The 24,212-nt window shown below is 38.1% G+C and overlaps 1 protein-coding gene across 3 annotated transcripts; it reads right to left on the bottom strand.

Moving 5' to 3' along the window:
- Positions 1–732: 732 nt before the first annotated feature.
- LOC115016701 (lysosome membrane protein 2-like) lies at positions 733–20,702 on the bottom strand. Of its 3 annotated transcripts, XM_029444680.1 has the most exons (14): positions 20,242–20,702; positions 14,845–15,183; positions 14,539–14,699; positions 13,471–13,618; positions 13,120–13,311; positions 12,851–12,942; positions 12,138–12,257; positions 8,864–9,042; positions 6,802–6,920; positions 5,148–5,221; positions 4,986–5,037; positions 3,408–3,560; positions 3,222–3,263; positions 733–2,900 (listed from the first exon to the last, which is right to left on the bottom strand). In XM_029444680.1, exons 3-14 carry the CDS (start codon positions 14,631–14,633, stop codon positions 2,790–2,792), a joined length of 1,377 nt encoding a protein of 458 aa, XP_029300540.1. In that variant the 5' UTR covers positions 14,634–14,699; positions 14,845–15,183; positions 20,242–20,702; the 3' UTR covers positions 733–2,789. The 3 variants fall into 3 exon arrangements, with proteins under 3 accessions (XP_029300540.1, XP_029300538.1, XP_029300539.1); XM_029444678.1 differs by lacking the exon at positions 14,845–15,183; XM_029444679.1 differs by lacking the exons at positions 3,222–3,263; positions 14,845–15,183.
- Between the last annotated feature and the right edge of the window lie 3,510 nt (positions 20,703–24,212).

The following is a 24,212-nucleotide window of genomic DNA, read 5'->3' as shown; positions in this document are numbered from 1 at the left end:
CATCTGCATATAGGCCTCCACTGACATCCTGACATCCCTTACACAAGCCAGGTCTGGGGTTTCTCTATTATTTCAGTGTTTTGTTTAGTGCACAGTGCCCCTAAATACCCACTATCTAGCCAAATAACATTGAAACTCATTTGAAATGTATATAGATGCCTCCCTTTCCACTCTCTGTCCCACCTTTCTTGCCACATTTGTTTTAACAGATTAAAAGTTGGACCTCTAAATCTCATGAGAATTTTATCAGTTATAAAAGCAGCTATAAAAGTGGGTTGTTGTTAGATTATTGATAGTATTTTAGTGATTATATATTGTTTTAATATTGAGTTTTAAATGCAACACAAGACAATGGATCTCCCTGTGCCCAATTATCTGTGCCCCCCTCTACATATTATGTCTAAGGGATCTATTGTTAAAACATATGAACATTATTAAATAAGCAAATTTAGGATGAAGTTTGTATTGTATTGTGATTCATACAATGCCAGCTCAAAAATACCAGCAGGATTTCACCTTTACTCTAAAACCAAAACAGAGAGCCTAATCCTAAAACAGAACTTAACCAAACACACCAACAACTTAACGTGTATGGAAAAACAATGGCAACACTGGAAACATCTGCTATTTCTTTACTCACACGTTACCAATCGATACTTAGATTTCTAGCTTCTCATTCTCTAAAATGAGAACCCTACACTGTCAACAAAGATTAAATAATGAGAAGACACATTTACTGAAACTACTTTTATTTTTGTGTACACAGTAAAACAGTATCAACAGTCAGTGTTTCAAAACAAGCTGACAATTAGAATACAACATGTAAGTGGCTATAGTAGTAACTATAATTACATAAAGTACAATCTGTTATCAAAGCATTGCACAAAGAAGCCCAGTGTGCAGTCTGTATGGTGCTTTCTGTGTTTTGGTTTTACCAATGCAACAAAATAATTTATCCTTTTTAACAACACCACTTATATTGTGTAACGCTTATCTTAAGTTATACTTAACTTGTATCCATTCATTCCCCCTCTCATGAATTTATGATGACACATTATGCACTGTGAATTTATTCTATTTCATTAGGTTTTCTTATTGTACTGATTAAAGTATACATCAAACACAAATTAACTTGTTACACCTTCTCTGCTATTGTCTGATATATTTATTGCTGATTATCACAGTGCATGTAAAGAGGAGACAGCATGAAGTAACTCTTTCATCCTTAAAATGATACAACTAAGAATAATAGCAGCAATAAAAGCTGGGTCAAGTAATTCTGCATCATTTTATATATTACATTAAATGGCACTTGACATCTTTTCACAAGCCTTGAGTAAGAACATGCTGTTTAACCCTGTCGGCAAGACAAAAACTATAAAAACTCCTCACAGTTTTATGCTCAGTTCTGTTTGGTATCTGGATATGCACTTGAGACTAGATTTGTTGGTGTGTGACATGGCGTTCTTTTCACAAAGTATGTAAAAACTATAAAAAGGCTAAACAATTCAGTAACATTGATTCTTTAAAAAGGCACAACTGCAGTGTTTCTTCATATATTGAACCTTCATAAGTTTTTAGTTGCGATGGCTGGACTCCTGAAATCTTTCATAAACATTGAAGAAAATTCAGGTCATATTCAAACGATGCCAGTAAGGCTTTCAGCGAAAGCATCAAAAAAAGCATTTTGAAATGCTAATAAGCTGAATCACATTTTGATATTTTCATTCATACAGGGCAAACAATGATGTCCATACACAAATTCAGCAGTGTATGAATCATTGTTTTATCATTAAAATCCTGGTATCAGCGCTTTAGATGGCGGATAAAAGTGTCGCTCCTTGTGGCACTAGAAGACAACTGTGAAGCTCAAAGTTGTTCCTCAATCAAACATTTCTACATTAACTTTTACAAAAATTTAAATATCCAAAATATACAAGGTTTTGTCTCATATTCCCATCATACACTGAGAGGAATGTAAACAGTTCAAAACACCTTACACTGTATATATACAAAAATATACTCTGAAGGTTTCTCAGGTGCAGTGCTAATGATGTTCACATATATCCCTCTAAATACAGTGCATAACTGGGAAACAATAATGAGCGATGATAATGTTTTGTAACACAAATTAAACATAGTAATACTGAATGGATTTAAATGCCTTCACAAAGAGAAGACTTGCCGTGTGTATTGCTTCTCTCCCCTTCTTTGTTACAATAATGTTTGATAGTATTAAGCAGAAGCCCCCTGAGAGGGATGTATGATATCTAAAAATAATCACAGTTTATATGCTTCATTACCCTGGTCCCAAATCACCCTCTGTGTTACATTGTGGTTAGACGCTAAAATCTGAAGGTACGATCTAGGCAAACAGACTGAGGGGAGGCTATAGCACACCTGAGGTTTAAAGGGTGTATTTTGTTTGTTTAGGACAATCACAAAGTGCGCTCTCCATCTCTACTTTGTTAGAGAACTGCAGCTTTCAGCAACTGATTTAAACAGCAAGATGTAGCCCTGGATTTTGAATGAATGTCAAACTTTTTCTGGAACTACAGTTTGGCCTGGACTTTAAAATGATGTACTTATAGTACAATATGAATGAGACTAAAACATGTTCCCCTCCTCTACCCCCACACCCCTCAAAGATTTCCAATCATAAAGGAGATATTTAAAAGGACAATTTTCTCTCTCTCTCTCTCTCTCTCTCTCCTGAAAACCCTAATCCCTGTTTGTATTTCTGAGCGTTGTCGATGTCCAAACGCCCCCTCGGATTATTCCCTCTCTCCTCAAGTTTGTGGCTCATTTTTTTCTGTCAAACCGATATATGTTCCATTTTGAGAATCTTCCTTTTCCTTATCGCTGACTGGAGAGTAAGAAGTGTCCTCTTCAGTGGAGGTCTGTAGTGGGAGATTGAGGATAAAAAACATATTAAAAACTCATCTTATCTTACTTTGAACGTTACAGTTTTACCTGTAATCAAAAAAGGGTTGGTGTCCTTGAACGTCCCATTTGACATTGCCAATGACATTTACTAAAATTGAAATGTAGTATTACTAAACCAGACAATACGTTTACTGTGCAGCACAATCATTATTTCAGGAGGGGTGACTCTAAATTAGATTAAAAGATGGACAATAATGATAATAGTAAGACACAAGCTTAAATAAAGCAATATAGACAAATTCAAACAATGCAGCAAAATAACCAAAAAGACTTACAGCATAGAGAGGCTTGGTAAACACAGTGCGCTTAACTTCATTCTGCACGGAGACACACAGTGATCAACACATGCACAATGCAATTAGTGAGTGGTTAAGTAACTGAATTACACACAAACAAACACCAATTACTTATTGGGACAAAGCAAGCAAGTGGTAAACTTGTTAGAAGAAGTGTTGTCATACCTTCCGTTTGCGGGCCCAGAGAAGAAGGATGATGAAGACTGCGAGCATGATGGCGCCCAGTCCCACAATAATGAGCGGGAAGTTGGACACTAGAGTGACAATCAGCAGCAGCTTGTGTACTCTCGCCGCGGACGCATCATCAATCACCACACTCTGCGTAATAAAAGACAACACAAAAGATACATAATGGAGAGGAAACTTGTTGTTGACTAGTTTAGCATCTTGCATGTAGTTCCAGCTTTGTATTCTTTAACTTATGATTTACAATGTGCTTCATTATTTATTTAATTTATACATTTTTATTGAATGACTCATTTTGTCCAAACAGGTACTTTGTTTAAAATACAAACACATTTTTTCATACAGTATAAATAAAAAAGCAGGAAAAGTTGTTTAACTTTCTAGTAGTTTTGTCCTGATTCGTGTTGTTTGAATTTAGTTCCCCTATACCAGGGGTCGGCAACCTTTACTATCTAAAGAGCCATTTGGCCCCTCTTCCACCAAATATGATTTGTCTGGAGCCGCAAAACATATTTGATAACACAGCTTATAGATTTAATATATAGTTACACTATATTTGTTGCATTTATGAAATGACAGAAGGACAATAAAAGAAACTGTTCCTATTTTTACCTGTTTTAACAAAAAGAAAACACCAAACTCTTTTGAAGAGAAGGAAGAAATACGCTGGCATGTTTAGGAATACTTTGAAATAAATTAAACACAGAACTATGCAGGTCTATTTGAGTCCTCCCCATATTTATTGAATAAAATAAAATGAATATAATGTAAAAATACACAAAACAATAAAACATACAATATAAAAATGAAATGAATAAAAAAGTAGCCCACTTTGAAATAAAAAAAAAAAACCGATAGCTGCAGCCTAATATCTTAAAAACATAAACATAAAGAAATAGGCCAGTTTGTATTTAACTATGTTTCAGTGTGTTTTCATCCAAATGGAGGTGGTGATCATTTATTTGGCTTTTAAACAATTCACAACAGCCTCATAAATGTCCCTCAAAATGTCTTTCAACATCACATTTTCTGTTGTTTACTAATTTCTCGCCACATATGAAGCACACTGGTCAGCCAGAATTGTTGACAGGGAACGCAAATGTATCTGTCCACACAGAATTAAACAATTTTCCTCTGAAGCTTATCTTTCTTTGGTTTTATCCATGGTTAGCATACAGAGTTAGGTGGTGGTCTGCCACTCAAGATAAGCCACCTGCAGTGAAAGGCACCGCGCCAGTAGACGCAGTTGAATGTGACGCATTTTTTAGTTGACAAAATATAAAAAAAAGAAAATTATTTCATGTTCCATGTTTTTTTTTGTCAAAGCTACAGGGAGCCACTAGAGGGGTTAAAGAGCCGCATGTGGCTCCTGAGCCGCAGGTTGCAGACCCCTGCCCTATACTGTACATAAAAAGGGGTTTTCTCTTTGAAATGCCACATTTGTATATGGGAATCAAGAAAAACAGGAGAAACATGAATGATTTTGTTTGTAATATAACAACTTCATGAAGATCCACAGACTAACTCTACTGTCAGCATGTCTTTATTGTTTCTTACCTCATTCAGGAACATGACGGGAAAGATTGTGTCATTCAGGAGTCTTGTTTTCCTGTTGTGAACACAATGAAAAGAGTGTGAAGCAATCATAAAGTACAGACACACATACGTCGGTATTGTAGAACAATCGTGTATTGCTTGTGTTTGGATGGAGTAACTCACGGGAATCCAGTGAGTCTGTTGATCAAGATGTTTATCTGCGCCCTCTTGTTTGCACGTACAATCACTCCAGTGGTCTGCAAGCCAAAAATAAAATATAGTGTTAATTTCATTTGATTTTGAACTCCAGAAACATAAAAGAAAAGAAAATTCACAGTCAAAACACAACTAAATATATGCACATACCACGACTGAAGAAGCAGGGGGAAGATCAAGCTTAATTGAAATGCCCCTTACTCAAAAAATAAATAAACAATAGACATAGATGGTCTGTCAATCACAGTTACTTAACAGCTAAGACTTACAGAAACACGAGCAAAGGGAGTCAAGAGCCATTTACAATAATTCACAATGAACTAAGGCAGGGGTAGCCAACGCGGCGCCCGCAGGGACCACGTGAGTCGGCCGTGCTATTTGCTATTTGTTTGTTTTATATCAATAACACTTATTATAATTATTCTTTATTTTAAAATGACAATATTGAATATAGAATTTAAAAAACAAAAATGTTTTATGTATATATGAACTCTGACCCTGCGCAAGCTAAATGTCCATTCCCCTTTTCGCTTAGACAAGCGAGCGGGAGCAGCTACGGTGGGGCGCGAGGTGCGTTTTTCACCTTCACCAGGCCGGGGAACAAGTCACAGAAAGCAGCTTCATTTAGAGCTGCACATTATTTAATTAAGAACAAGAAAGCCTTTTCGGACGGAGAGGTCTTGAAAGGCGTAATGATGTTATTGAAAACACTGTTCTAAGACAAGAAGAAAGGTTCTGATGTCATCTCCTCTCTCTGATGTTACAAAGTTAGTGTTTGTACAAACAGGATATGATCTGAAGATGTGACAGTTAATGATTTCCTATACAATGTTACAGAAGTGAAACTTTGTACACAAATATAACCGGTGTGATTTTGAACAAAATGCTACAAATGTGTTCATTCATACAAAAATATCAATAAAGATATATGTGATAACTCTGACTTTCAAATGTTGAAATAGATTGAGAACATAAATAAATAATGTTGCATGTTTAAATATATCTGTGTTTCCTAATATGGTAAATAATTGTTAATAATCATTGTGAGGAATAATTTTTTTGTACGTAACGCAACTAAATCTTTACATTTCAATAGTCCTGACTTAAGTAACAGTCTGTTGGTGTGTTCTCCTGAATCCACTTTATGAATATTTCTTACTGCTCTTTTCTGTATAAAAAAAGTTCAAGTAGATGTTCCCCCACACTTCAACTTAGTAGATCAATTATAATATAATGTAAATCATTATATCACCAGACAACAGACAACAAAAAGAAATCTCTGACACGGAGGACAATGTGGATCTTTTACTTCTCCTTCTGTACTACTATGTATATGCCACTAGGGGGTGTAGCAGAACATCTTAATGTAGCATGGTGTTCCTTTCAAGAGGGTTCAATTACGTTACATGACATTGCAGGTCATTTAGCAGACACTTACAGTGAACTAACTACAGGGGCAGTCCTTACACCACCATTCAAAAATGCTTATTTCCATAAGGCTTTGCTCCTACATATTTCCAAAATGGATTGAAATGTGCAGCGTCAACAAAGATGAGGCACAGCATTAATGTTGCTAATTATAGTGAAAAAGTGAATTTGAGTCTGTGGCCTGGTGGCTTACCGGGTTAAGGTCTAGGAACGTTTGGTGATGCTCTCTTTGAGGGGACATTCCTCCAATGGCAGCCACATATTTATCCTCTCCCAGGTAAAAATGAGGAAAGGAGGCGACCACTGGGGCACCTATGTGAGGGGAGAAACAATAAGGGAAGACAACATTAAGCTGAGAAAAGTAAAAATTAATGATGTAATGATGTTAAAATGATCACAACAAGATAAGTTCTCCTTTCACTACTTTATTAAGAGACGTAAATGTCAACTATGACAAATTGTGTGCTTCCTTTTTTGTGAGAAAGTTGCCCAATCTCTAATTAAGGTTTAATGAGACTTTAAACACAACTATGACAAGAGGCATGTGAGCCACGTCTCCATAACAAGGTTTTAACGAAAAATTCAGTCTTTTCTAACTAATATGCTAATTTGTGCAGCAAGGACATCTAAAGTCAGATCACAACATCTGACAAGGTCATTTCTATAATGTGCATCTGTGCACCATGAGGGTGCAACATAAAAGCCTCTCCACATGAAGGTTGAGGAAGTAATCAAAGTAGCAACATAGTAAAAAACATCTAATATCAGATTTCCTGTTATTTAATGTAAGATCTAATCAGAACATCACAAATAGCACGACATGCGGAAAGAGACCTAAAGATATAATCTGACTTCCATTGTAGGACATGCAGCATGTTACTCAGGGTAAAGTTTTTTCCAAAGATAATAAACAATAGGTCCACAAATGGATCACAACCCTAATTGAACAAATTAAGTCCTGTATCTTATATCTAAATAAGGAATCTTGTTACTCTTGCTAATTTCCTTCCTCATATTGTCAACAGGAGAAACTGCGTTCCTACAATATGGCCTCCGTCTTACAGTAGATAAGAAAAAGCGTGGTCGAGTGAAACATACTTCCTTAAGTTACCCCTGTGCAATGTATTTGACAAAGTCATTCTGTCTGTGTCCCAACTGCAACAACAAAGTCAGATGGAGGCATAGTTAGAGTGACTGAGTGATGAAGTGGGGCAGAGGTGACAGTTTTCCTGGCGCTGTGTTTGGCAACACGTGTCAGACAAAAACATTGGACACTCGCAGTCACCTGAGAGACTGCTCCCGTAACAACCCACAAGGTCATTGTAGCGCACACGCACACACACACACACACACTGGTGGAGTGCCACACTTAATCACTGAGTTCATTCTTCAACACCTGACCCTAAACTTAACCCTCTGCACTCTTCTACATCTTCCCAACCTCAGTGGAATGAAATGTTGTTGGCTACACAAAATGTGTACATGACGTCCATGTCCTGTGATTGTTTTATTGGGCTGTAAGCCTAACATTTATGTGGACGGCAGCAGTTACTTTTCATTCATCTCAGTTTGCTATGAAAATCATCTCGCAAACACTAATCCTTCAGTCAAAAGCATCCTGTCTGTTTGTTTTTATTTGACAACATAGAAAAACTCTTTGAAACAAGTCATTTAAAGTAATTAATGCCCCCAAAGGTATTAAAAATGCATTCAAACACTAAAACATGGTGAATATTGATAGTAAAACGCTGGTATGCTTCTATCACAAGGGAATGATCATTTTGAGAAAGTGAACACAGGCACTAAGGTAATGCCGGGTCATATTCAAGGGCTGAATCAGGTGACAGGGCTTACCGCCCCCTCAGCCACTGGGCCAGTTATGGTCAGATGGTGCCCAAGGTGTGGAGAGGGCTGGAGAGCAGTGTCACATTTAGAGGGTATTAGTACTGGTGATAGTAGGAAGAATAATAAAAGGAGGACTTGACTGATATAAGAATTTTAACAAATTATAGTGGGCTGGGTAAAAAGCAGAACGAATAGGGCAACAAAGATCTTAGCTTTCAAAACAAAGGTTTGTGTTTACTAGAAAGGCCCAGGTCAGAGTGTAAGCTCAGAAGCTTTGTTGTAGGATGTACAGCTAATTAAAAATAACAAGAGAATAGGGTTGTAGGCGCAGAACGTACTAATGTGAAAGGAGAGGCATGTGAATGTGCAAAACGTGGGTGAGAAAATACGCTGCATAAGCTGACATTTACCTTTCCGACACGGACTGACTTTAAGAAGGCCAGTTCCCAGGCACTCTCGTGGGCTGACGCAGAAACCCTCATTGGCTGGGTTTTCCTCTTTGCTGGCCAAAACAGAGCGTGGTGGTGTGAAGCGGTAGGCTGGGATTCCTTTCACCTCTACATCTTTCTCAAACTCCATGTAGATCGACCTGGAGAGTAAAGCAAGACAGGATGAAATGAAGTCAGTTTTCTTATCATACCTTCTTTCTCTTCATCTCTGTTTACCACAGTCGCATCATTTTACTGCTCAACTGCTCAGAGTTTACGGCCTGGATATTCACATTCTCACTTAAGAGTGTAGAAATACTGTATTAGTCAATTTCCTGGTAAAAAAACGTTAAATTCTCTCTTGGGCAACTGTTCTTTCACAAGTACTGGTGGATTGAGCAATAATGAGCACATGAGCAATAAAACGGTTTAGATAGAATCACACACATACTCACTTAGCTGAGTCTGAAACCAACAGCTGCTGTTTGTCTATTAAAAGTCATTACATTTCACAAAAGTGCTGCACAGAGTGAGTAAATCAAAAATAAATAAATGCACATTATACTGATGTTGGCTGCTGCTCCATGTGGCGTATCAACCATTCAATTGGTCGACCTGAAACTCAATTCTCCTCTCTTAGAAAATAATAAAGACAAAAAATGACTTTAATTTTCAAGAAAGATTCTAGAAGATTTTTTACTCCCTTTACCAGTATGCTTAAATCCTGTAGGACTTCTTTTATTCTAAATATGTAAAGGAAATAATGCTGTAGTGTGGTAGTGTTGATTATGTTTTAATTTCTGTTGTGTTTTCACAGCTTCTGAGAGAATTACGTTAGCAGTTCATCATTGTTCTATGTATCTGCAGCGCTGTGTTTTCTAGGGAATCCCAATGATCCTCAGTGAGAACAAAGGAGTCTTTACAGTGTCTGCCAACTGGCCGAGAGGACGAGGCCCTTCGCTACTCAGCCCACCGATCGTGCAACAATACTGTACAGACCTTTCCCTTGACCTTTGCGAGAGAAACCAAGGAAAAAGCCACAAATGTTTCTCACTATAACAGAACTGTGAAAGCCTCTGTCTTGTACTGCTGGACTTTTACAACGTGAATTAATTTCCAAGAAACTCCCGTGCTGCAGTACCACTCTCTGCCTGAAGAGTTAACTGTTAAAGAAACACTACAGCCAAAGAAGGCAAAAATAAAAATAAAGATCATATTCCAATGATGATCTCTTTTGTGTTGGGCCGGGTGTGTATACATGGTAAGAATGTTTGAGGGTGCGAACAGGAGCAGACACACATACTGCGGGCGGGAGGGGGGTTTAATCTGGGACATGCCCTGTGTCCTTCTAGTTTTAAGTGTTTCTATCACGTGTGCTTGTTTTTGCATATTGAGGGTCTTATGTTGGGTTGAATCTGTCTCTTGTTTTGGTTTGCTCCTTTTTTGTTTTGTGAATATCAGGAAAAGTGATGATTTATTCATATTTTATGTCTTAAGTATACATATGTATGTAGGATTGTTGGAGGAAATTAGGTTTTCATTGCCAACAACTACGCTACGTAGCTGTTGTGCATATGACAATAAAGCCTTTGAATGTTTGAATCTTTGATTGTTTATGACAGAATGTATTTAAAATCAAACCAAGTCTTTGAAATGAAGGATCATAGCTATAGGAAAATGTAATGTATGGCAAAAGGCAAGGTGGTATTTGAAAAATGACACCTGTTTGCAATTCGTCAAAATCTTGAGGTTTTTATAGCTAGGCTGTCAGTTACTGGACCAAAGATCGGGTCACAGACGGGAATTCAAGCTACTTTTTTTATCCTTCAGATCAGTCCCAGTTGTCACTGAACTAAACACATGTTTTGGGACTTAGCTACTCTTACAGGGGCTTGAGGCCGAAAACACTTGAGCCAAACTGTGTGAAAGGTTAACACGTAAACCATAATGGAACATTTCCTCTTCTTATGGTTAAAAAGCACAGGAAATAGGGAGGGGGCCTACCCTTTACTCACAATAGCACAGACAGTCTTGATGAATCAATCAGGCAAAGTAGGTGAAAGGGTAAACATTTGACAGGATTTGACACACATCCAATCAGAGTCAAACGTACAACAATTGCACTCCAACAGATTCTTTCCACGCTCAACAAAAAGGATGAGAACGTCTGCAGCAACTTGTGCAATCTTAAGGGTTAGGGTTAGGCTTTTAAGGCTTTTTATTTATTTATTAGAAGCTCTCTTCATCAGAAAGGTCAAGGACACAGTTTCATCAGAAAAGCCATCACTAAGTGTAGCAGAAACTACATCTGAACGTCCTTACGAGCATTAGTACTGAACATGTATGGCAGACATTTCTGAGAGGTTTGAAACAGCTGGTCAAGAACCGAAAAACAAGGATTTTTTTTCTTATTTTTCATCGTCACTCCCACGATTCTCCTTACCCTTCCTCGCGAAACCATTTTCCATCCCCATTACACCCGAGACCAACATTCCTCTTTATGCAAGCCTTTCCATGAAGGGGATTCCTGGGAACTGCCATATTAGTCTTTCAAGAAGCACACACAGTAGTGGCAGTAAAGTCTTTGTGAGAAAACAGACATCCCCTGTGGTGCTGTTTGTAAGTGTTCAGAATGTTATCATAACAATCCATGGGATGGGGGGGCCTGTGAACATTATTTCCATACCAGATATGCAAGCCTGTGTCCTGCTGTGAGGTGAGTTGTGTCCAACATGTTCAGGCCAGGTCATGTAGCAGAAATAGAAATTGCTTCATCATTTATATATGGGACACTAGGTAGCCACTAGCAGTTTACAGTTTACAGTTTATCTTTGTCCTTGATTCAGATGAATGGTGCGCTCATATCTTATTTGTTATGTGAACAACCAATACTAGTGGGAATCTCACTAGTTTTACAGGTATATGGTCAAGAACCAAAAGGTACTGGCGCTGGAGGAAAGGTCTCAGGATCACCAACGTCATTAGGATTCATCCACTGGGAACCTTGCTCATCTGTACTCATTTTCATGGGATGTCCTCCTATAGTTGTTATTTCAGTCTGGACCAAAGTGGTGGACCAAGCGATCTACCCACAGATCAACACTCCCATATAGCCATGCGCCTATAATTACTACTAGGATATTTATTTGGATATAATATAAATAAACAATGATAGCAATGAATAAGCGTGGTGATTTACATATCTTGAAATGACGTCCACATGGCTGCAGGGAGGCAGTGTGATGCTAAACTGTACCTGCAGAGGTCTGGAGTGAAGATGTAAATGCGTTCATTCTTCTCCAGCAAGGGATGGAAAGCACTTCCATCTGATCCATTGATGCTGTTGCTTTGGTTAGACGTCCAGAAGTTCAGCTCGCTGCAAAACAACATATTGTCACAAACATGAGCTTTTAATATATTGAATTAAAAAACTGCATCAAGAGATATTTGCTGCAATATAATAAAGTATAATGTTTCGCTGATTGAATGAAGAAATGTATGCTGCCTTCTAAAACATGCCTATACAATAGCTCTATTCAATATTTTATTTGATGTAAACAAAAACAGAGCAAAACCAATACTTCTGTTATTTTGGGCTGGATATGCCAGTTTCAAAAACAATGTCAACACCATTATCACCTCCATCTTAATAACAGTGCATTCCAACAAAGTGTTTTGATGAACAAATTAGTTTTTATCTGAAAATCACAGTGGATAAAAGTGGTTTCCCAGGAGTAAGACTAATAAATAAAATAAAATGGGATAAGAAAGGTCACCAAAAAGCCATAAAGAGTATGAGGAAGTCTTGTCCTGTGCTCCGTACTGTTGGCCAACAGAGCAGGGCACTTATTTTTGGCAAAGAGCAGTTGATTTTTTGAAACTTTTTAAAAGGTTACCCAATGATGTTGCATTACAGTGGATGAAGACAGAGGGGGAGTGTGTGCTAGTGAGAGACTGCAACAGTGCTACCTTTTGCCTTTCCATGTTTCGACGTGGCCATACTCCATGTAGTTCTGCTGCCCAGTGCGGTAGATAAATTCCCCGCTGTGACTTCCATTTTTCTAAATAGATCCAAAGATTTAAGTTATTAAAATGTGTTCATGATCTCGAAAACACTCAAATGTGTTATCATGGAAAAGACCTGCTGCAGTGAGTTTCAGAGTGACTAGATTTAATAGAAACAATGAATCCAAAACGAATTAATAGATCCATCTGAGGTTTATCATTGTTGTACATGCCTTGTACATGAGGCCAAAGATCTTCTCCACGTCAGGATTGGTTTGAGAGACTCTAGCCAGCAAGGGATCTTCGTAGCCCCAGAGCAATTCATCCACAGTGCGAGTAGTGAAGAGACCACTTCCAAAAGAGTTCATCCAGATGGACACCATAGTTGTCTTCCAGAAACTCCCTTTCACCTTGTTCATAACAGCCTAGAGACGGGAAGTGGAAGTGGGGTAGAGTGGAGAAGAGATGGATAGGAAAGCAGGATGAGGTGGTGGACATTGAGGAAACAATAAAGAAAGTGCAGCTGAAACACACAAACACTCCACTTTCCTCTACTTGTCTAAGACCTTTGGGTCATGACTCACCCAAGCAGGGATGTTGACAGTGGTGATGTTATCCACAGCTGGGTCACCCACAGACTTTTCTCTCAGGAACACAAAACTTTTGCTGTTGTATGCAGACACCTTCGTGCCGTTTTCCACCATTGTCACATTGTCCTTATTCCTGTACTCCCTGGGCAAACACAATAAAACACAAGATTACCTTTTAGTTTTTGTCACTTTCATTAATCTTTCTAGTGGTTTCTATTAATGGTTCCTGTAACAAATGAGCATCACGGACCATAGATAAAACGTCTTCCTTTCAACACAACATCCGTTTGAGATTAGGAAACCTGAACAGTTAAATAGTTACGTGGCAGACGTTGATTATGTCAATATGTCAACTGTCGCCGTTGCAACAGCATGGACTGTGGTTTAGCTCAGGGGTGCCCACACCTTTTTGGCTTGCGAGCTACTTTAAAAATGACCAGGTCCAAGTGATCTACCTGTATTACAAATGCTGCGACGGGGGGGGGGTGCGTAGTTCACTCCTCTCCTTTCCTCCGCTATGTCTCTGTCTATGTGTGTGCGCTCGTGTGTGTCTGTGGGAGCGAGCGGATGGAATGTGAATGTGCAAGGCAAGAAAAAAACAAAAAAATTCAGGGGGCGCGGGGTTCCGTTGGGGAAATATATATATTTCTTTTTTTTTTTACGGTGATCGAACGGTCGACCTGGTTTAGCTGATGCACAATATACAGTACATAGTTTAGTTTAGCGCCTTGATATTGCTTTTAGCTTGGAAAGGCGCTTTACAAATAAAATGTATTATTATTATTATTATTATTACTACATGAATGCACAAAGTCAGTAAACTCAATAAATAAAAACTGCAACACTGGTTTATATAGATTTTATATGTTTGTAGCTTGAAACAGTCAACACAGAATTAACACATGTGATGTTTTGGTGTTTGATGTTTGGTGAAACAGCAACCTCCAACACACACACAAGAAAATCAAATATTTGACAATATGTCAGATTTATGTGAGATGCTGGGTTTCTTTGTGGCAGCATGTGCATTTCTGTGTGCAGTGGTGTGCTCTTGCATCCTACCTATATGTGTAGGGTCCGATCTGCGTGACCTCTGGCTTGGCCCCCTCTTCGGTGAACGCAATCACATTGGTCATATTGAAGAAGAAAAACTCCATGTAGACAGGTGGGGGAGGGGCTTTCCATGACTCAAACACACGGCTGCCCTCTACCAAAACAATCTCCTGTGAAGACAAAAAAAGTACATTTTCTCAGTTTGAATATAAATATAATTCATTCAAACACACAGTTTTGAAAACAACATTTTATGTTTAAAATTAATGCATGAACACTGACTAAACAATATAAAATAGGAAAGAATATACCAACGTTTTGAATTCAGAGTTTCTGTTCATAGTAATAACAACCCAGAGAACAAAAACATCCATGGGTGGTCATGGTGGGCAGCTGCTGTCTGAGCGTCGGACAACAGCATTGGCTGCGCACATGAATGGCGTTAGGGGAGACCCCTTCCACAGCTCCATTGTCAGCGGTTGCCAATGACAACGGCCACTCCGGGAGAGCCACTGACATGTCATGTGATGCAGAGAGCTGGATGCCCGCTTGTTGTGCAGGATTGTGACCTTAATGATCTGAGCTGCATTCCTTAGGACTGAGCCTTATGTGGTCTTGGAAGTGCAATGCAGGACATGGAAACCCTTTACTATCCTGTTTTAAAATACACAGAATGAAAGAACATTTCTCACAGCAAATGGCATTGCTTCTGGGCGAGGGTCACCTGACTCACAGCAGGAATCCTTTGAGGAATTGGAAAACACAGGGAATGATAGAAGAAATACTTACACTGTCGCTCCATTCCTTCTTCTGACAACACATCAAGAGGAAATCTCACTTTGACCTAATTGTGTCAGCTTTGTGTTTAAGTTAAAAGCTGCACTTCAATTATAAAATAAGCCCAAAAGCACACCAACCCATTGTTTCAAGTAAGCACCAGCCCCCTCCTCCTTTGGGGTCCCTTCTACTTGTTCAGAGACAAACATTTAGTCGAGTAGCCAAGGACAATAAAGCTGTCACCTTTGATTGAGGCAGAGAAAGCATGTACTTTCTATGTCATCCTTTCATGCTTCGAACAATCAATATAGTAACCCTCCCAGCATGCTACATGAAATACCGAATGGAAAACAGGAACAGAGAAACCCTCTTATCTCAGTACTCACCATCGCTACTCCTATACCACTCCCCATTTGAAAACACATGTAGCAGGTGAATACACAAATACACATACTACTAGTGCTTTGATGTCGGGGCAGGCACATACATAGACGTGAATAACAACAGGCACAGCAAGAGGCTTTTGAATAAATCCTCCAGTCGTGGTGTACACACTTTGCATACTCTAAATGGGTGTGTCTCAGTACAGCTGAACTGCAGTCCAGCCATCAAAGTAATATTAAGGTCCATTAAGTTTTACATTGACCAGGACTCCCAGTGGCCACCAAATGGCAACAGCAAGTGGCTATAGTGGCAGATCCCTGGTTGGCACTAAAACAATCAAGGGGATGATCACTGTAAAGATCTTAAAGATCAAAGTTTCGCTCCTCGGGTGAGAAATCAATAGCGGGTGTACACACATTATTTTAAAAATAATCCAGCAGTGGAAGAATCTGAGTGATGATACAGTGTAGACAGACTGTGTAAAGTCCTGCATTCAGGATTTATTTGAAACACACTTTTTGTACTTAAAAGGCTCAAAAGTGTGAGTAGTCTTCTTCTGTTGAAACGCTGCAGCACAACATTTCCTATTTGAGCTAATTTTCCACTATTGGCATCCGTTTTCTGTGTTGATAACTTTTCATGGTTTAATATTTTTTAATTCAGAATTAAAACGGACAACCATCAAGGGGCTGCTAGCCTTAAGTCTAGTTTATCTTTGTGAAATAACCAAATTTCTATTCAGACACAAGTACATTTTCACAATCACCTCATCAGCAGGTCATTGCCCCCGCTTGACTCACATGGAAGCTGAGGGGCTGCCAATTTTGCCAGTTTCCCAATAAACGCAGTAGTGTGACACAAGCTTAGCACACAAAGGGAGTCTACTGCTGGGAGGGTATCCATGGAATGAGCTCCTTCACACGGGTGCAACTGGGGTAAAGGAATAACTTGATATGGCTGAAATAAATCATACTATTGACAGGTACTAGTACATAATTATGTGTCTGCACGTGAGCGATACATCCTGTTTCTCTGTCTTTGCGTGAATAAAACAATGTAAGAATAATTAACATGGCTAATGGCTAATGATGTCCTTATGGGCTAAAGCCATCATGTATTATAACTTGGTAAATAGTCCATTACACACAAACTCAAACTTATATTGGACAAGCTAGATAAGAAGAGCTATAAACTACAAACTGTAACACAATTGAATAATGTCATTGAGGACTAACTCGCCAACTTAGCATTACGCCGAAAAACACGCCAGGCAGCAGCAAAGTGCGGCTACTTCTCCAGACATCCTAGTTTCAGGCGGGAAGAAATTCTTTGTAACATAGGTCAACATGTCACAGGAGTTACAAGACTCTGTTTACTGATTGGCTGTGGGTAATAAAGTTTAAGTATCCCCAACTTTTAGTTCGGCCACACTTGGCCACAGAATCAAAATGGTTCGGAGACCTCAGTCATTTTATGTCCTGATTACTTCCTCGAACACTTGTTTTCTGGAAGGCAGCAGATTGCACTTGGGCATTTCTGATGGGTCCATAAAATAATTTTCATAAACCAATACGGTACATTAAGAGTTTACATGACATTATGTAATGACATTAACTCATCCATTGACTTAAGAAATGTTAACACACCTGTGATCAAAATAAACTACAAACATCACACCCGCACAATGCTATCTGTAGCCGATTATCTCCTTGTTGTTGAGTATATGAGGTATTTTTCTCTTTTCTCCACTTACTGCAGTTATTTGCAGTAGAAACCTCTGTAAGAGTAAACTAATCTTATTTAAATGTTACAATTTCAGCATTAGTACCAACACCCTGCACTAGAAAGCATTGTGAAAACATCCCATGACCTCTAAAGTCAAAGCCTCTCTGATAAGCCATCTGATACCCGTTATGGAGAAGCAGGTTTGATATGAAAATAAGGATGAAGGTGTGCCATATGATAACACTGACCAGCAAACTCGTGTTATCACTGTTATCAAAGTAAAGTAAACATTTTGGGAATGCTTTGAACATCACTAACAGTCTGAGACATTGGAAACCCAAGAAATATCTGAACCATAACACATTTAGTGTAAATGTACAACACGAAAAAATACCCGAAAGGTCTAAAGTATGTTTACTGGTGCTGAGCAAATGATTTTACTGATGCAACCAAACAGAACTACAAAAGATGTTTTGTATTTAATGCTTGATAATAAGAGTTTGTATTTGTGGTCTACTGACTTCCCCACCTCTGGGATTGAAGATCAAACATCAGAAAACTCTTTAAACTGCAGAGTTGAGCTGAATGAGAGGAGAGGGTGAAGTGCATGAGAATATTGGTGTTTATTTTAGTTTAAATATCCATTTCCAATCAGCTTTAAACATCATGATAAAGTCTCTTCCTACGCCCTTCCTCCCACAGGCCAAACATAAGTGATGCACAACCCGAGATGCAACTGCAAAGTATTTTTCACAACTGAGAAACCATCACTTCAATGTCTTCGTACTCTTCTTCTCCGTTATCCTTAGCATCTGCAAAGAATCTACTGTATATAAGTAGCAAACACCTTTCTTCAATATTTTCAATAAAGTCCTGCACAACCTCCCTCTTTCCGTCTTACCTTTCACAATAAAAGCCTGACATCAACTGCATCACTGCTTATGAGAGGGAACTTACATTCACTCAGAGCAATTTACTCAGAAGCAACTCAACATAGCTTACAGTACTCTGCAAGGATTGAACCTTTCCTAAGCAACATGACATGAGTGCAAGAATTTTAAGTTCCATGTTCCGTCTTCTTTATTCCGTTACTTGTCCTGATGTTTTAGGTTATCGTTGTGGCATCGTTTCGGTATGGAGATACTGTAGGCAGGTATTGTATCGAAGGTATAATGTTGGTATCATGACAACACTAATCGTTAGCTAATTTTTCAATATCATTAGTGTCTTCTGGAAATTTCTTGCGTTGTGACTCTCTTTCGTTGAGTTGTGTTCGAGAGTTTCTGTATTTGCAGTGCGTTTTTGTATCCTATGTAGCCTATGTGTTGTCAAATTGGTGCGCATTGAGCACTTTCTCAAAGAATGAGATTATGCACAAAGTCAATAAACAATAAAGTGTTATTTATGGGTTTTGCTGTCAATAATAGGCAAAAAAAAGTATTGTTTATGAAAGCGGAAATAACTAGTTAATTGGTGAGCCGATCAACAGAACAACAATTTTGATAATCAATTTATTCGTTTAATTGTTGTCTTTTTAGGTAAAATGCCACCTTTAGCTTCTTAAAAGGGACAGTGTGTAGGAGTTGGCGACATCTAGTGTTGCGGCTGCAGAGTGCAACCAACTGAAAACCCCTCCGCTCACCCCTCCCTTAACAAGACTGCGGTAACGAGCCACTCAGGGCAAAACCGTTGTAACGGTAAGAAAATAAATTAAACTATTTTAGTAATTCATTCATTGTTTGAGTCACTTTTTAAGCAAAAATGACAAAAAGGTGCTAGTACCAGCTTCCTCAATGTCAGTATTTTGTGTTTTAAATCATTGTAAACTGAATATATTGTGGTTTTGAACTGTTGGTCAGACAAAACAGGACATTTATAGATGTGACCTTGGGCTCAAAGAAGCTCCGATAGTCATTTTCCACTACTTTCTGACATTTTATAGACTAAACAATTGAGAGTTGTAGCTCTATTTTCAATTTTTATGTTGTAGTCATGGCTTTTTATAGTTATTAACAGAAACAAGTTTTAAAATCTCACATTTATTTAGCAGGATATTCTTCAGTTAAGCTCATGCTGTCCATCTCATCTCTAATTACCATAATCATACATGAAAAAAGAGGCTTTGTGACTCAAGCCACTACAGTGTGCAATGTGTGACTAGCATAATTGGATCTTAATTCTTATGTGTTGATTTGCTGTCAGCAGCGGACTCTGCTTTTTCTTTTGATGTGTTGGGAATACCAACCCAAAAACAAACCGACCCAGCCCTACTTATTCTTAGCTGTGGAATTTGCCTTTGAACCATCTCCTGTCATAATGACAAGAATTAAAAGGCAGAAACATACATGATTGGCACATGAGCTGTGAAAAAATATTTGTGGGAGAAGTCACAACCCAACAACCCATTACTGCCCAATTTAAATGTGAGTCATAACAACAGACACTGAATGATAGGGCAACCATGAAATCGCATAGGCTAATACATGATAATAAGCCAACAGCAGTGGACTACTCACCAAAGTTTGTATATTCAAAGTTTGCACATTTTAGATCACAATGCAGTAAATGTTGTGCTCAGTTTCTAATGTGATCTCATTATAAATCTGTTATCTAATTACGGTCTGCACTAAAGATTGACAGAACTTCTAGAGTTTACAAGATGTTATAAGTAATTGAGTGAGGAACATAGTATCGATGTCACAATGTTTTATACCATGCTAAACAGACTCCACTAAAAAGTGTATTTCAATGCAAAGAACAGAGAGCATGAAATCATAAAATAATCACGTGCTTTATAAAGTTCAGAGGATGAAAGTCTTTGTTTACCTTTTTGAGGCGGTTGTACATGAACGTGCGGAAAACTTGACCCACAACTAAACCAATCCCAACGACCAGCAGGGTGGCGCAGATGACCCCGACAGCATAAATCGCGCAGGATCGTCGCGTCATGTTCGCAGGTGCTCGCAAACTCAGAAAAGCTGCACGTCAGACTCTTGAGGATGGATGGAGGCGTTTTTTTCCTAACTCATAGAAGGTTTTCCTGACTGCACACACTATGATTTACGAGCTCAAACCTTTGCCTGCTTTCCTCTTAGCTTTGTTGAAAAGGTTGCAAAGTGTTGCTTACTCTAGCCGTTGAGTAACGGTATGAGGTGTTTACTTTGTCCAAGTTACACAGAGCCACGGGGAAGTCTGTTTACTTGATAACGAAGCGGTTCACTTTGACAACCACGAGGTGCACTGAAGTTGCGACCCAGAGGCGCGTTCAATAAAATAAAAAAGTGCCCCAGGATATTTGTAGCGGGCTGTAAAATCCCTTCACTCCCTCCGCGTGAGGAGACCGCTGATTGGTCAAGGCAGTTTGCGCCCCCGCTAAGGACTGAGATGAATGTGCACGTGAGTTTATGCGCTGTAAACGCGCCACTGCCTGCAGCAGTCATGGTGCCGCTTCAAGGACAAGCAGTTGAATCATACAAAGCTCAAATTGACACTTGAGTGCTTACATGAAGTCATAGAGACGTAGCTGTGGCGTTATAAGTTTTATTTTTTAATAACAGATAGTTTGCAATATCCTCGTGATAGTTGTGGAAGAAGTTTACAACTCAATCCTTTATTGTAGCCTACTAGTACAGGAAATACGGTAGGATTAGTAACCTATTATAGTAACCATAATCATAAAAGCCTACATTACGAGTGAAATCCTTGAATTAAAAACGTTACTGAAGTTATTCATAATCTAGATTTACTTAAAGTATAACAAGTAGCCTCAAGGTAAAGAATGCAGAATGTCTCTTTCAAAGTGTTATTATTCTTATAGAAAAAGTCATTCTGTGTTTATCACTTTATTAGTCCCACAACTGAGCAATTTACATCGTTACAGCAAAGAACATGATCATAATTATGTTTATTTTTGTATTTTAAAGTATTTTAGATATGCTACTTTGCATACGTCTGGGTAGAGTAGTATAGTACAAAAGCTTTTTAAAGTAACAAGTAACTATAAGTGTCAGATAAATGTAGTGGAGTAAAAATATTTCCCTGTAGTGGAGTATAAAGTTGCATAAAATTGAAATGATCAAGTAACAGTTACATTTAGCCTATGTCTATCAGCAAGAGCCTCTGTTAGTAGACCACTGTTTAACTATAAAACAGATTATAATTTGAATATCGTTGTTTACAGGATGTCTAGGAATAACAGCTGTTTCCTCTAAAACACGTCGGTCACTTTAACACGGCAACAAGTCGCGTGCGCTCTCGTACTCTCGTTATACAAATATCCGGGATATCTCCGGTTAATACAAACCCTAACTTCCGGGTGCTGCTTTATATCAAAAGCTTTGTAAAAGTAGAAATATCCCAGTATAAAAATATTTACATTCAAGTAAAAGTCCTGCATTCAACATTTCAGTAAAGTAGTCTACATACGTTTACTTAAAGTATAAAAAGTAAAAGTATTCATAAGGCAGAGTGACTACAGTCTGTTATAGCCTATTATTATTATTATTATTATTATTATTATTATTATTATTATTATTATTATTATTATTATTATTATTATTATTGTATTACTATATAAGCTGTGGGCTACTTATATTTTGGAACTAGTTTTAACTACTTCATATGCTGGTAGGTTTTGGTAGTTTAATCTGTAAGAATAGATCCTATTTTATAAAGTTTCAAAATCTTGATTTGAAAAGTAACTATAGCTCATAAATAAATAAAGTGAAGTGAAAAGAAGCCTTCAATATTTATCTCTGAAATGTAGGGAAGTAGAACTTTAAAGTAGCATAAAGTAACAAGTAAGCCCACCTCAACATTTACCGTACTTGAGTAAATGTACTTGTGTGTAATTCATACAATAATAGAATAGATATAAAACTGACGGGGGTATTTTTTTCTGCAGAATAAGTACTTTTACTTTGGATACTTTAAGTACATTTAGCTGATAATAGGCTACTCCTGTACTTTTACTTAAGCAATATATTGAATGCAGGTCTTTTACTTCTAATAGAGTAGTTTTACATTATTGTGTTGGTACTTGTAGGCTATTCAAGAAAAGGATCCAAGTACTTTCTCCACCACTGAACATAATGCAAAACCAAGCGATAATAAAGGTTTTAGTTTTCTGTTAATTCTGTTATTCACGTCATAGATAATGTTCATATTTAACTTTACTGTCCTCAATGATAAACATTTCTTGCAGACAGGCAAACTATTCAAACACACACAAACATAAACGTAGGATACATAAAAAATACATAAAACATGTAAAACATAGAAAACATTAATTAGTTTAGTGTAAACGGTCCTATTCTTGTCATCTGTTGAGAAACCAAGAAATAATAGGAAGTGTATATATAGTAGTCATCATATCCCTAAATAATGTTCTAAACATCAGTGTGGCTTCCTCTAATATCAACACAGGTCTCGGTTTTGGTTGATTGCTTTCATTATGAAGAGGCAGTTTTTACATAACTGGGCCAAAAATTGTCAACCACGAGATAACCACAGTCATTCTTCTATAACAGGCTCACAATAGTGGATTCATCCGCACACTTTTGAACTTCTGCATTTGTTGGTTTATAAAGGTGAGATGACACAACATTTCTGACATGATGATGCCATCAACCCTGACACACTGGCATCTGTCCACAATAACCTTTAAAAGGATAGGCTCTTGTTATTTTAAGGCTGTCTTAAAACAATGCTGTAATCATTTCTCATGTCCATAGAGGCTGTGAAGAGATCTCTTCCTAAAGCAATTCCAAATTGATTGGGGACAAAATCCACAGTCCTCATTCTGTGTAAAGCTAAAGCTATTGTGAGGCTTCAGCACTAAATGAAGCAGGCATCTTCCAAAGTTAATCTTTTTAGTATTAAATCTCCCTCTGTGGTTCTATCCCTCTGCTACACAGCTCTGAAGTAAAACACTAAAACACTCAAAGAGTGAGTTTAATACTAAGAGAACTGAAACTTTCAGAAACATCCTCTTGTTTTGGTTAACTGACACTGTTGAAGCCTCATATTTTGTGGCCACCTGATGAATATATTTAGTTTCTTATAGCTCTATTTTTGGTCTCTTGCAATTCTTTAATGAAATATCTGACATTTTTAGCTGCTAAATGCTCCACTATTTTCACCAGTTAGTCACTAACTGTGTCTGTCTGTCATTTGGTGCTGAGAAGTTAGCATGCAGTGGGTTTTAGAGCTTTTCTTGGTGAAAACAGCTGCCGGCTGCGGCTGAAAATGACAAGAATGAGAGCAACGAGAGTGAACCAAAACAGTAAAATTGTGGTCCGGACAGCTAAACAATGAGATGAATCTCACAAGAAATATATATTATGTACGTATGGGGACAGAAATGTGACCCTTATCCTTTAATATTGCCCACTAATATCAGATTCTGTGCTTGTAGGAGTCATTAACATTAGTGATCAGATGAAAACAAAACGTTGTTTTAGTCATGGCCTTTCTTGCATATAGTGCATGAACTGAACTGAAAGAAATAAAGACTACCGTTGCAGTGAAGGTGAACTCTACACAGAGGAAATGTTTGATGTGGCCTCTATTGATCTTGGAGAAACATTTGCCAAGTACATTTGAACTGTCATGTCCCACATTCACACATTCACACAGCTGAGAGTTTGTTTTACCACTGAGCAGTTTGAAAGGATCAATTGGGGGCACCTTGAAGCGTTTACTCATTCACTTTATACAGCCTTGAAGGTCACATGACTTTGTGACTAACCATTATTAATCTACTACTTCCCTGTGTCAGACCAACTGCTGCTTTGTTT

The sequence above is a fragment of the Cottoperca gobio genome, chromosome 12, assembly GCF_900634415.1.
Source record: "Cottoperca gobio chromosome 12, fCotGob3.1, whole genome shotgun sequence".
NCBI lineage: Eukaryota > Metazoa > Chordata > Actinopteri > Perciformes > Bovichtidae > Cottoperca > Cottoperca gobio.
This window is presented reverse-complemented; position numbering and strand designations above follow the sequence as displayed.

What these genes read in the sequence shown, in the direction of transcription:
- LOC115016701 (XM_029444678.1), bottom strand. Translation starts at nt 20,364, where the DNA reads ATGACGCGACGATCCTGCGCGATTTATGCTGTCGGGGTCATCTGCGCC. An exon ending in CCGTCATGTTCCTGAATGAG is followed by an intron (nt 3,561 to 4,985) that starts GTAAGAAACAAT and finishes TTTATTACGCAG; the next exon opens with AGTGTGGTGATTGATGATGC. An exon ending in TCTGGGCCCGCAAACGGAAG is followed by an intron (nt 3,264 to 3,407) that starts GTATGACAACAC and finishes GTCTCCGTGCAG; the next exon opens with AATGAAGTTAAGCGCACTGT.